General features: G+C 40.9%; 1 protein-coding gene across 1 annotated transcript in view; it reads right to left on the bottom strand.

The window, feature by feature from the left end:
• LOC124788817 (ubiquitin carboxyl-terminal hydrolase 34) overlaps positions 1–15,193 on the bottom strand; it is a 518,595-nt gene that overhangs the window by 18,851 nt on the left and 484,551 nt on the right. The window contains exons 50-51 of the mRNA XM_047256101.1: positions 11,606–11,743; positions 11,232–11,484 (exon numbers count right to left, since the gene is read on the bottom strand). Coding sequence (XP_047112057.1) covers positions 11,232–11,484; positions 11,606–11,743 — 391 coding nt within the window. The remainder of the gene's footprint in view (positions 1–11,231; positions 11,485–11,605; positions 11,744–15,193) is intronic.

Genomic DNA, 15,193 nt, shown 5'->3' with positions numbered 1-15,193 from the left:
AACGACTGTCTGAAAGCCTCAGTGCGCGCTCTAATCTCTCTAATTTTACATTCGTGATCTCCTCGGGAGGTATAAGTAGGGGGAAGCAATATATTCGATACCTCATCCAGAAACGCACCCTCTCGAAACCTAGCGAGCAAGCTACACCGCGATGCAGAGCGCCTCTCTCGCAGAGTCTGCCACTTGAGTTTGCTAAACATCTCCATAACGCTATCATGGTTACCAAATAACCCTGTGACGAAACGCGCTGCTCTTCTTTGGATCTTCTCCATCTCCTCCGTCAACCCGATCTGGTACGGATCCCACACTGATGAGCAATATTCAAGTATAGGTCGAACGAGTGTTTTGTAAGCCACCTCCTTTGTTGATGGACTACATTTTCTAAGGATTCTCCCAATGAATCTCAATCTGGTACCCGCCTTACCACCAATTAATTTTATATGATCATTCCACTTCAAATCGTTCCGCATGCATACTCCCAGATATTTTACAGAAGTAACTGCTACCAGTGTTTGTTCTGCTATCATATAATCATACAATAAAGGATCCTTCTTTCTATGTATTCGCAATACATTACATTTGTCTATGTTAAGGGTCAGTTGCCACTCCCTGCACCAAGTGTCTATCCGCTGCAGATCTTCCTGCATTTCGCTACAATTTTCTAATGCTGCAACTTCTCTGTATACTACAGCATCATCCGTGAAAAGCCGCATGGAACTTCCGACACTATCTACTAGGTCATTTATATATATTGTGAAAAGCAATGGTCCCATAACACTCCCCTGCGGCACGCCAGAGGTTACTTTAACGTCTGTAGACGTCTCTCCATTGATAACAACATGCCGTGTTCTGTTTGCTAAAAACTCTTCAATCCAGCCACACAGCTGGTCTGATATTCCGTAGGCTCTTACTTTGTTTATCAGGCGACAGTGTGGAACTGTATCGAACGCCTTCCGGTAGTCAAGGAAAATAGCAGCTACCTGGGAGCCTGTATCTAATATTTTCTGGGTCTCACCAACAAATAAAATGAATTGGGTCTCACACGATTGTTGTTTCCGGAATTCATGTTGATTCCTACAGAGTAGATTCTGGGTTTCCAAAAACGACATGATACGTGAGCAAAAAACATGTTCTAAAATTCTAAAACAGATAGACGTCAGAGATATAGGTCTATAGTTTTGCGCATCTGCTCGACGACCCTTCTTGAAGACTGGGACTACCTGTGCTCTTTTTCAATCATTTGGAACCTTCCGTTCCTCTAGAGACTTGCGGTACACGGCTGTTAGAACGGGGGCAAGTTCTTTCGTGTACTCTGTGTAGAATCGAATTGGTATCCTGTCAGGTCCAGTGGACTTTCCTCTGTTGAGTGATTTCAGTTGCTTTTCTATTCCTTGGACACTTATTTCGATGTCAGCCATTTTCTCGGTCGTGCGAGGATTTAGAGAAGGAACTGCAGTGCAGTCTTCCTCTGTGAAACAGCTTTGGAAAAAGGTGTTTAGTATTTCAGCTTTACGCATGTCATCCTCTGTTTCAATGCCATCATCATCCCGGAGTGTCTGGATATGCTGTTTCGAGCCACTTACTGATTTGACCCTCCTGGCATTGTTCCCATCTACTAGTACCTGCAATCATCCTAGCTACTTTCATATCTGTAACCTCAACCTTGTTGATAAGGTAACCTGAATCCACCCAACTTTCGCTCCCATACAACAAAGTTGGTCGAAAGATTGAACGGTGGACAGATAACTTAGTCTTGGTACTGACTTCCCTCTTGCAGAAGAGAGTAGATCGTAGCTGAGCACTCACTGCATTAGATTTGCTACACCTCGCTTCCAGTTCTTTCACTATGTTGCCATCCTGTGAGAATATGCATCCTAAGTACTTGAAACCATCCACCTGTTCTAACTTTGTTCCTCCTATTTGGCACTCAATCCGTTTCTTTTTCTTTCCCACTGACATTACTTTCGTTTTAGAGATGCTAATCTTCATACCATAGTTTTTACATTTCCGATCTAGCTTTGAGATATTACTTTTCAATCGAATCTGCCATCACAACCAAGTCATCCGCATATGCAAGACTGCTTATTTTGTGTTCACATATCTTAATCTCACCCAGCCAGTCTATTGTTTTCAAAATATGATCCATAAATAATATGAACAGTGGAGACAGGTTGCAGCCTTGTCTTACCCCTGAAACTACTCTGAGCCATGGATAGAATTCCCTGTTCCACTCATAACACTTCTCCATTATTTGCCGTAAGCTAAAGATCTGGTCCTGGCAACCTCTAAGAGGCCTAAACCCACACTGATTTTCATGCAATTGGTCCTCAACTAATACTCACACTTTCCTTTCAACAATACCTGAGAAGATTTTACCCACAACGCCGATTAAAGAGATACCTCTGTAGTTGTTACAATCTTTTCTGTTTCCATGTTTAAAGATTGGTGTGATTACTGCTTTTGTCCAGTCTGATGGAACCTGTCCCGACTCCAGGCCATTTCAATTATCCTGTGTAGCCATTTAAGACCTGACATTCCACTGTATTTGATGAGTTCTGACTTAATTTCATCCACCCCAGCTGCTTTATTGCACTGCAATCTATTGACCATTTTCTCCACTTCCTCAAATGTGGTCCTATTTCCATCATCATTCTTATCCCATCCTACCTCGAAATCTGAAACATTACCGATCGTATTTTCACCTACATTGAGCAACTCTTCAAAATATTCCCTCCATCTGCCCAAGGCATCCACAGGATTCACCAGCAGTTTTCCTGACCTGTCCAAAATACTTGTCATTTCCTTCTTACCTCCCTTTCGAAGACTGCTAATTACACTCCAGAATGGTTTTCCAGCAGCTTGACACATAGTCTCCAATCTGTTTCCAAAGTCTTCCCAAGATTTCTTCTTGGATGCTGCAATTATCTGTTTGGCTTTGTTTCTTTCTTCAACATAACTTTCTCTGTCTACCTGAGTTCTAGTATGTAGCCATTTTTGATACACCTTCTTTTTCCTTTTTACAGGCTGCCTTGACTGTGTCATTCCACCAAGCTGTTTGCTTCATCCTACTTTTACACACTACTGTTCCAAGACATTCTTTAGCCACTTCTAGTACTGTGTCCCTGTACCTTGTCCATTCCTTTTCCAATGACAGTAATTGACTACATTCAACTAATTGGTACCTTTCTGAGATCGCTGTTATGTACTTGTGCCTGATTTCCTTATCCTGAAGTTTCTCCTCCTACATATGGACCTGACCTCCTGCACTTTCGGCCTCACAATCCCAATTTCACTGCAGATTAAATAATAATCAGTGTCATCAAAGAATCCCCTGAATACACGTGTGTCCCTCACAGCCTTCCTGAATTCCTGATCTGTTATTATATAGTCAATGACAGATCTGGTTCTCCTGCATTCCCAAGTATACCAGTGAATGTTCTTATGTTTAAAAAAGGAGTTTGTGATTACTAAGCCCATACTGGCACAGAAATCCAAGAGTTGTTTCCCATTCCTGTTGGCCTCCACATCCTCTCCAAATTTACCCATAACCTTTTCATACCCTTCTGTTCGATTTCCAATCCTGGCATTAAAATCACCCATGAGCAGAACACTGTCCTTGTCCTTTACTCTAACAACTACATCACTGAGTGCCTCATAAAAACTATCCATCTTATCTTGATCTGTCCCTTCACAATGCGAATATACTGACACAATCCTAATTTTCTTGCTAGACACTGTCAAATCTATCCACATCAGTCGTTCGTTTACATACCTTATTGCAACTACGCTGGGTTCCATTTCTTTCCTGATGTAAAGCCCTACACCCCATTGTGCTATTCCTGCTTTGACTCCCGACAGGTAGACCTTGTATTCTCCCACTTCCTCTTCTTTCTCACCCCTTACCCGAATGTCACTAACAGCTAAAACGTCCAGCCCCATCTTACTTGCAGCCTTTGCCAGCTCTACCTTCTTCCCAGAGTAGCCCCCATTGATATTAATAGCTCCCCATCTCATTACCATTTGTTTGCCAAGTCGTATCTTAGGAGTCCCTGGTTTGTCAGTTGGAGGTGGGACTCCGTCACCTCCAAAGGTCCGAGGCATTTTGCTCTGATTGTTGCCAGCATCATATTTAAGTACCAGGGAAGCAGATTGCTAGCCTTACTTGCCCCGAGTCCTATTGGGTTTTACCCCTAACGGTTGAGGGACTAACCAGTGGATTTGGTAGTCTTTGCCGTATGAGCACAAAGGTGACCACGACTCAGAATATGTCCGAGATGCCCAGCCTTATTCCAAAGTAACTGGTATCCCAACTGTCGGGACCACTTACTTGGCCACTCATATGTTGCCCGTGGTTCATGAACTAGGACATAACTACAGGAACCCACACCATCAACTTCTAGTGACTAAGTTACAGAAAATAAATCTTCAACACCGATAAGTTTCTAGTTTAGCTAGGAGACAGAGTTTCCAGTTCTATCAAATAAAGTGGTAATAAGTTCATTACCTGTCTCATCCACATATCTGTGCAGAAAGGCTTTTCCTTCTTACCCGTATACGAAAAATAAATCCAGGAACAAACTTCACAGAGAAAACAATCTGAGACTGCCTTTACCTTCTGTGATTCCTGATTTTAAAAGTTATGTCACATGCGAAACAGGTGGATCCTCCTCAACAAATTCCAAGGAAGTGTTGAGCCAGTCAATTCCATAATGAAAACATTTAGGTTAACAGAAAAGTGAAAAATACTTTAATATTGCATACTAGACCTACCCACTGTACAATAGCTTCATCAGTCCTTTTAATGTGGTACACGTGAAATGTAAGGCACTATAAAAGCATTAGGGCTATTAAATGATTGGTAAATACGTAAAACTGCATCCAGTGACTTTTTTGAAATAGTTATTTATTCACTGCATGAAGTGGTTTTCAGGCATTTTCAGGTCCATCTTCAGATGGGGTACAGGATTTTACATAGTATTTCAAACATAATGCTAGTTAGGTGCTGACTCTTTTGTTATTAATATACATCTGTCTGCTTCCATTCTGATGGCCAGTTGGTATCAACAAAAGTGCCCATACTGTCACAGTAAGCAAAAAACTAAATTTTGGAACCAAATTGGCAGTGGCAATGCATTAAAGCATATTCCATCTTCTTGTCACAAAGCCAGCACCTAGCATTATGTTCGAAATACTATGTAACTTGCTGTACATCATCTGAAGATGAGCCTGAAAATGTTTGAAAACCACTTCATGCAATGAATAAATAACTATTTCAAAAAAGTCACTGGATGCAGTTTTACTTATTTACACTGAATAAACAGTCACGGGTTCTTTAATATCCATAATGGATAAGCTTAACTACAGCATTTGTGTTGAATTCAATTACTTATATGTACTTCTTTGTGTTACATCAATCATTTTACATTACGCATTACTTTTCTTTGTAAGGGCTCAAGAATGTCATGTTCCTAGCATATAAAACCTTCACGATTCTCAAAGGAGTGCAGACGATTCAGAAAGCTATTCTGCATGTGAGTGGCCTGCCAATACCGCTTCCCCGGTGCCACCTTTTCCCGGTTGCACTGAGCTTTGTTGACACCAGGGCTCGGCCAGATACCTGACAAGCCGCAGGCCTCGACAGCACATTGCGGCTCGTGCACTCCACTGCCGCTATACTTGAGCTCAAATACCCCTGGTGTGGACAACAGGATGGAGCAGTTGGCCGCAGCCGGGCTTGAGTGGGCAGATATGGCACAATGCATGGCTCTAGTCACAATACCACAGATTACAATGGTGAAAAGGCTTACTCTTAAAACTGATTCCTAGGGGAAATCTGATTCTTTGTTGCGGCACCAGTCTCATCCAGCCATAGGGTATCCGAGACAGCCACATGCATAATTTTGCTGTCGAGTGTTCAATAACACTGGTGTTATGGTGGGCTGGATTGCTACACACTGTAGCGTAAAGCAACACTTCACACCCGGCTACATGATAGGAATTAAGTTACTGCCACTATAAACATGGCCAGTGGAAGTACATACACCCACAATTCAGCCAACAGCTTCATTCTATCGCCATCATGCATTTGTATGGCACAGTCCCTGTGTTAATCATCAGTCGGATGCACAGCCGAGCAACTGTATCTTCATCGAACAGCATCATCAACTAAGCAGTCATTTGTCTATGAGTTTTCAGATAGTCTCCACAGTTTTGGGCTTTGAATGGGTACTGCTGAGGCAAGGCCTCTCATTGGGTGCTGTCACCTGACACTCCAGCCGCCCTTTAAGGTTCTGGGTTCAACTCAGTGTGCCTGCACATCCCTGCCAACTGCCTTGGGCCATAAACAGAGTATGTCTTTCCAACCGGAAGCTCGCTAGGTTCTTGAGTGGACAACTGTCTCACATCAGCGAGGCTGCCGAAACCACCAGCCTCCTTTATGCTGCCTCACTCACTGCTACTAGCCACACCGAGCACCTGGGCTGCTGCCATCAACCTGCTGTATGAGAAATGTCAAATAATAAAGAATGTTTCAGTAAGCCACCTTCCTTGACTCCACACTTGCCACCTTTCCTGGAAGAACCCAGCCCACAGCCTCTCACACACAATGATTTTGGTGGCAGCAATGGCTATCCTCCAACACTGGTGTGAGTGTAGTGGTCCAGCAAATGTGGCATCAGCAGTGGAATCGGTGGAGATCCTGCTTTCACCGTCACTTGAGAGTAAGTAGCAGATGCGTATCCTGTAACCATTCGGGGGTTCCTTATGACCATTAGTCCTGAGTTTATTTCCATCCTCTTCCCATTGTCCTATTAATATTTTTCAATTATATCAGGAACAGATAGGCTTGTGGTACTAAGAAAGTGTCCAAAGGAAGAACCAATGAAACCAGTTACACGCTTGCAGTGTAACCTACCAGTTCTTGTGACTCCATGTGTCAAATCGCATGATGTATTATATTGGACATGCCAACAAAGGGGGCATTATACCAGGCAATACAGAGTGTATGTGTGGCTGAGACATGGAAAACCACAGGTACTGGGGAAATTCATATGAATGTACATGGTAAGCAAGTGGAAATGTAATTTATTGTAAACAGTGTTGGGAAGTGAGTTAGGAATTTAGGAGTCCTTCAAACATCTGTGATAGTAGATACGTGGTTTGATGTCTACTGAATACCAGCACTCAGTGTGGAGCCTCTCTCTTATTTTCCACTCCTGTATTACACTCCTTCTGATTCTATCTGTGATTCTTTTTTCCAGTGTGGTAGTTAAAAGAAATGAGTGCTGCAGCAGTGTCTTATGGTTTGGGTTTTCTGTATTCTCATCATGACAACAGTGTAGTAGGACAATACCTCACAGAAAGGTCACAGGCCGTGACTTCATTGTTATATTATCCCTGGTTCTTCAAAGCTCAGTAAGCATAATATCAAAAAATCAAAGTGCGATATTATCAGAAATGATGTAAGAAATAATGGGAGTCATGATGGGAGAACATATCTGGTTTTGCGAAATATGACAAGGAGAAAACGCTATTGTGAAACAGGAGTGGATTAAGGGTTCATGTGTTGAAGGTTGTTTTTTTTGCTCCGACCTAGTGATAAGATGTTATAGTTAATAGGATAATGTACAACATGGGGAATAGGATGACTATGTAGGTGAAGATGAGTGATATGGTGTGATGATGATTTTGTGTGGCTCACTGGCCTGTTGCAAGTCTTTCAATTGGATGCCATATCAGCGACTTTGTGTCCTTAAAACCAACAGCACCCAGTTTTTCCTGGACAGTCCCTCACCCAAGTACTTGCCAGGCCCAACGTTGCTTAATTCAGTGATCAGGCAAGAAGTGGTGTTATCAATGTGGCACGATTCTTGGCTTCTGATATGTTGAAGAAGCTAGTGTAAGAAGGATAATTCACAGTAATGAATGAGTACTTGATTCTCTACTTTTAGATAAGTAAAAGTGGAGTACTAAGGTGTAAAAAAACACCTATCCCTATGATGTGGCTTGACACTGCTGCCGAATGGGCCAATGAATGATGTAGCCTGTAAGCTGTAAGTATTTTGCCTAGAGACTAAGGGCAACAGCCTAGAGATTATTACATAAAATGGATTCTAATGTGAATGGTATGGACACACTGCACTCGCCATGAGAAGATCCCATCCTCACAGCTCCCACACACATCATTCTGGGGACACAAGTCGCCATTCTGCAACAACGGTGTCAGTGCAGCGGCAACACAACCATTACACCATTTCATGCTGTACACACTGGTTGCTGAAGGCTGAATCTACCTGGACCCAGAACAGCCAGAGCTGATACAAAATTCTGTATAAAAATTGGTAAAAAACCCTGAAAACCCAACTAATGCACAGCACGCAGGATGTGATGGTTCCTGGCAGTATCATATGTCTTCTGCAGATTGAAGTACATGGTGGTCAGGCGTCGGCAATGTGCAAGAGCATTGCATACAGCAGATTCCCGATGTTTCAGTTGATATGTGGGGAACAAAGTGTTCAAAAGCTGCTTAGATATTATTGTAAATATCCTAGGACTTCCAGGCACCAACACATTCATCAACCGATCAGTCTTTCAAATAATTTACACATACCATCCATTAAAGAGATTGGTTGATAGTCAAAATTTGTGGTTCTTTTCTTGGATTTAGGATAGGAATATTGATACTCTCCTTCCATTGGGAGAGAAATTCCCCTTGTTGTCAAATACAATTGAGAAACCCGAGGATGTGTTTTATTCTGGTGTTGCTAAGCTGTTCAATCATCTAACCGTGGATTTTAATGCGTTTGGGGGCTGTGTCTCAACACACTGCTAAAGCCCTGTGGAGCTCCCATTTACAAAATGGAACATTGTATGATTCCAGGCCTTGTACACGGAAGAACAAGTCGGTTCACTTAGCTAGGTGTTTCCAGATCAGAAAATTTAGATGATAATTACTACAAGTGTAGGTGTTTCCAGATCAGAAAATTTAGATGATAGTTACTACAAGTGAACAGTTCGGTGAAGTGCAATGACCAAGGGATCAGAAAAGATCCCACCATTCAGGTAGATGCCAGGACCTACTGTGGATGGTTGGTGACCACAAATGTGGAGTTTAGTCCATACCTGCGACGATGGGGCAGTGACTCTCACAAATGGTGCATATTATTCTCAACACTTCTCTCTCTTTTCTATCCAAAACCCGCACTTTTGCCCAAAATCTTTTGAGAGCTATTAAATATTCTGTAGAAGGATGGTATTTATATCATAACATGCTCGCTGTTCTGTGCCCTCTGATTGTGTTTTTCTTCCAACCACCATGGCACAGGTTTTGAGTGGGGTGGTCTGAAGCTATTGTTGCCTCCAAGTGCGTGTAATTACCAATAGCATTTTGTTCCACTCCTTTGGTATCATTCTCTTGACTGGCTTCAAAACTTACTTTGGAGGTGAAAGCTTGTCAGTTCACTTTCAGGAGAAATCAACAAGGTGCATGTTCCACTGGTCGGTGGTTTGGGAAGGAGAGAGTAACAAGAAAGTGGTCGTACGGTCACAGAAGACATCATGTATGTTCCACTGGATCAGAAGTGAGATTCTCTGGCTGCAGATTGTAATATCCATGCTTAAATATGTTCTGTGGACTGTACTGAAATGTGCTGCAGCCCCAGTCTTAAGTAGCAATATTTCCTGTCCTGAAATTTGACCCAGGCTAGAAGTGTTTTTGCTGCTCACTGTAGGCACTGAAGCTCCCTGTGGAGACAGCTGTACACTAGTCCCACCAACTCATGATATGGTTTGTATCCGTTTGGGTGTAGATAAATATTAATATACTGTTACCCCGACAGTAGACACAAACTGCCATATCTTGTACGACAGTGTTTAAAGGTACCCGCTCACTGAAAGTGTCTGAATGTATGAGTGGGCAGATTCTTCCCAGATGTCCTCTCAATATTAAAGTGATTCCTTTGCTACAACCTACAGGCTGTGGCTCTTTCAACCATTGGTTGGTGTTAGATTGCTGGCCTGTTTCATCCTGGGTGGAGGACAGTTTCAAGTGTGCACTCTTCCCTAGTGGTAGCAGAGGAGAACAAGGTGTGTGAGGCTGCACTGGTGGGGTGGTTGCCGCTAGTGCTGTGTGGTTCGGGGTGATGTAAGCTGATGTATCCTTCCTCAGCTGAGAAACAGGCTTTGAGATGCAGCTAGTGCCAGGAGTTGCCACTCAAGATCTTTTTATTATCTTGCTAGGTGGGGTTTTGGTTACAAAGTTTGGAAAGTCTGATGTCATGTCAGATGGGTAGAGTCATTTGAACTTTTTCTTAGCAACTTGTTATGATAGGTGGCCTTGGGGTTTCATCTCCTTCTAGAATACTGAACATGTCAATGAATGAGATGAGTGGTGGTCTGGGAAGTTTACACATGTAGGGGTTGTTCTCGAAGTCTACAGTCATCTGTTATCCTTCTACACACCCCACAAGTATGTTCCTTAATAGAGCAGGATGTGTCCAAAACTCAGGCATGTAAAGCATCTCATAAGTGTTGCCAAAGATTCTCAATTGGTTCTAGAACACAATAAAAACTGAGTGAACTATCTAATTTCATTTCTTGTTGCCTGCCTTTCATCCCACGGCATGGTCAAACATGGAAACACTATGTAATTGTAAGCCTCTGCATTGAAACGTTGTTTTCTATCTGCTGAGACAGCCAAGTAGGCACTGCTATTAGGATGAGTAAGTTTGAACCATTTCATTTCATTGCAGATGGTCCCACCCTGATGCCACTCACTCTGACTGGAGTCCCTCCCCTGTGTGCAATCCGACCATAACAAGGCAACTGTGAGGGTACATGATGACACTCCCATCCTACAAAAGACTGGCTATCACAATGGATTTCAGGTGTGAACATGTATCTACTCTAATGGCTGTGAAAAATTAGATAAGAGGCAGTCAGAGCCTCAAAAGGGGACCATAAGTAATTTAGCCAAATAGGTTGAGGGAGGGGTTGTGATGTGAGCTAATAATGACTGTCATTTGAAAATAGCCAAGTCTTTAATGTGAAAGCTGTACTAGGCATAGGACACCTTTTAACTGCCTCGTATGACCGGCAGGACTACACATGGGTCTATTCTAGTCCCCAACACTGCAGGGCAGTACATTTTAAGATAATACTTTGAAACAAAACATTGTTGCACACACAAAAGCCATTAAAAATTTTAATAACAGTTCTGTAGTAGCAATACGAACCCGCATTCTCTTCAGCCTCTATGGTCTGACGAGCTTCACGTGCTTTTGTCAACAGCTGAAGCAAGGTTGGAGTCAGCTCATCAGACACTGGTAATGATGCATCTGAGTTGTACACCATTGTCAATGCTCGGAGATCACCATTAAGTTTTAATGCAGTGGCTCTAACATTAACCATGGGAACAATTTCTGATAATGAGGTGACCAGGTTATCAATTAGGTTACAAGTTTGTTCTGTGAGAACATGAGATGCCACCTGAAAGAAAAGGTGTTTATGGTTAGAAATATTATATCTCCAAAAATACACACACACACACTTACAAAATGGATATATATAAGAAATGTTAATGAAAACAGAATTACAGAACTGAACTTACCTTAGGAAAATACAGACAAAGGAAATTATACACAATTCCTATATTAAGTGAAGATCTTTCATCCAGTAAAACTGCTTCAACATAGTCAACAAAATAGTTACTGTTTGTAAGCATGCCGATGTATTTCCTGTCCACGTGCTAAAAGAATAACGTCAGCAATTAGAAAGTATGAAGGATCTTTCACAGATTTAATTTTTTAACATAAATAGTACATAAAAACAACATCTATTTCAAAATTTAAACCACACACACACACACACACACACACACACACACACACACACACAGACGGCTTGAACAGAACACAATGGTGTGAGTTTTTGTTTGTTTTAGCAGCACAAACCTACCAACAAACTATTGTGAGCCCACCCCTGTAATAAATCTAAGCATGTTGGTAACTCCATTCTGCCACAAATTTGTACAATACATAGTGGAATGCACATTTCTTGGTGTTTTCAAGTCATAACTACTAAATGTTTAGCCACAAGAGCATCCATATGACAATCACATTTTAAGTTCAGAAACTCTGTTTACATTGCCAAAATTAACGTTGCAGGAATACAAACATTTCATGTCACAACAGAGGAGATCACAAAATTCACAAACACGTTACAAAATTGAAATGGAAACTGGTTCTACCATTCTGGGGCAAGAGTGAACCTTTTTTCAAACCACTGATAGCTGATAAAGCATGTTCCATCATTTACTACATTCATACCAATGGTGGCTTGGAAAAAATTTGGATATCAGTGAAGAACAGAGCTGCAAAGGCAAATTTATGAGGCAAAGTGGACGTTCATCAGTTCATTTGTAGACACTTGCTGCTGATGTTTGCTGGATTCCTTATGAAAATGTTTTAATGACTTTGTCTGCTCCTGCCACAAGTGCAAGCACCAGTCACTTATATACTTTTGGATCAGACATGGTATTCCCCATGATAATTTGTTTAAAAGAATGAATGCTTTTTACAATTACTCTATCCAAGAACTTCCATTTTTATTGATGTTCTTTCAGTTTTAAACCACAAAAAAAGAGGGAAGAAAACTAACTACAGAAAACGACATTCACTGCACGTCTGTGAATATTTCTGTGCATAATTCCAGCATTTTAATAATCTTACTTCGTTACATCATAGGTGTTCCTTTTATCATGCCAATGACACTGAATTGAAAAAAATCGTGTATATATATATATATATATATATATATATATGTATATACGCTGGCAGGTCGATAGACACACAAACAAACACAAACATACACACAAAATTCAAGCTTTCGCAACAAATTGTTGCCTCACTTCCTTTCGTCTTCCCCTCTCCTTCCCTCTTTCCTGATGAGGCAACAATTTGTTGCGAAAGCTTGAATTTTGTGTGTATGTTTGTGTTTGTTTGTGTGTCTATCGACCTGCCAGCGTTTTTGTTCGGTAAGTCACCTCATCTTTGTATTTATATATAATTTTTCCCACGTGGAATGTTTCCTTCCATTATATATATATATATATATATATATATATATATATATATATATATATATATATATATATATATTTTAGAAGGAAACATTCCACATTTCCTGATGAGGCAACAGTGTGTTGCGAAAGCTTGAATTTTGTGTGTATGTTTGTGTTTGTTTGTGTGTCTATCGACCTGCCAGCATTTTTGTTCGGTAAGTCACCTCATCTTTATATATATATATATATATATATATATATATATATATATATCTCAGACATCTGTGACATGAGGGTAATAAGATTTATTTATTTTGGGTGATTTTAAATTAAATGAGCCATTATGTATTTTTAATGCATTGTTACCACTGCCTTCTGCATCCACACGCTGCTGATTGGTGGGAGCAGCTTCCCTCACCAAGGGCAAGAGGATGTTCCGAATCTCTGTCCATTCTTCTGCCCTCTTTGATGAGGGCGTTAGCAGAATCATGTTTATGCCTTATAGTCAAAGCCTTCGGCTGCTACTGCTGATGATTTTTATTCAAAATTTAAGCAGTGGCTGCAACTTGTACCACATTCCTGTCCCATCCCCTACTAGCCCCCTCCTCCCCGAAACCCCTCCCTTTCCAGCCTTGTTTCTCCTCTCACCACCTTTACCCAAAGCAACTGCTCACCCTAGCTGTGTTGTTGCAATGGGACAATGTAATCGGCCTGTCTGTGTGTGTGTGTGTGTGTGTGTGTGTGTGTGTGTGTGTGTGTGTGTTTTCTGTATCAGTTAGCTCTGAAGGACATTGCCTGAAAGCTTCGCAACATTGTCAGTCTTCTTCAGTTGAAGCTTCCTGGATGAGAGGCCACGACTGCTACATATTATTTTTTTATTTTTTTTAATATATTATAATGTACATATATTATTGGATGTCATGACTGAATCGTGGCAGGCACTGCTTTTTAACCTCAAGTGTGTATTAAAATGCACTAACATTACTAACTTTTTGTTCAGGTCCGGTTTTTGCAATTCTAATTGAAGGAAATTTCCATATTCTCTCAGTCTTATAGTGTACAAAATAGTTTTGAAACGGCTAAGCTTTTGGAAGGGGCTGAGGTCCCAAAAGGGGCCATACTCGCCTCCCTTGACATCTTGAATCTATATACTAATATCCCCATTGATGAGACTCTAGACACCATTATGAAGAATATTTTTTAGATTTGATAAAATAGGTTTAGGTGAGGCGACTGAATTTACTAACCTCATGTCTTTGTCTGTACCTTTCAACTACTTCACTTTTAATGGCAAGACTTATTATCAAAAGGATTATCTTGCCACGGGTTATAGTCTTTCAGGTATTCTCTCTGACCTTTTTGTAAATGATTTGGCAACTAGGTGTTTTACTTCTCATGAAGAATTACGGAATAAAACTGTAGTTTATCACAGATACACTGATATTTCCATCCACTTTCAGGGTAGTAGAGACACGTGGAAGAACTTGCACAGGCTTTTAACTTGATGCAAAAATGGATACAGTTCACAACGCAGTTTGAAGTTGATTTTCTTGATTTAATTGTCTCTATAGTAGGCTCCAATCTCGGTCATGACTATTTTTTGTAAGGTAACTGCTACTGATACAATTATTACTGCCACTTTTTTCACCTTCCAGTTCACAAGCTTGCATATTTTTCATCAATGTTTCATAGGTTAGCATAATGATGCTGTTAATAAGAAAATAAATGTTACAGTACAGACAGGACAAGCCAATGGATATTCAGAATAGGTCACATGAGATGGGTAGAAAAATTCTTAAAAAAGTACATCAGTCATTTTCTTCGAAGGTTTAACTGCAAATATTTCCATGTCCTACTTCAGCCCTTGTTGCATTAGGATTGTGCACACATCAGGAAAGCAATGGTTCAGCTGGGTTTTTGTCCACAAAAGAATCTTGGACTTGTTTTGTGGCTCAGTCTTGATAAAACTGATAAATTTAAAAACTTGGGCGTTCACAGAATCAAGTGTGGTGCTTTCAATGGCATCTATGTGGGCCAGGGAGAGATTTTGTGACAAGATTTAGGGAGTACACTTTTTTTTTTAATTTACTTTTTTAAAATTGTCCCTGTTAATGATGGTTTGATATCTTCCATGTT

Source organism: Schistocerca piceifrons, chromosome 1, assembly GCF_021461385.2.
Source record: "Schistocerca piceifrons isolate TAMUIC-IGC-003096 chromosome 1, iqSchPice1.1, whole genome shotgun sequence".
Classification (NCBI taxonomy): domain Eukaryota; kingdom Metazoa; phylum Arthropoda; class Insecta; order Orthoptera; family Acrididae; genus Schistocerca; species Schistocerca piceifrons.
Note: the sequence above shows the minus strand (reverse complement) of the source record. Positions and strands in the feature narration are given on the sequence as shown.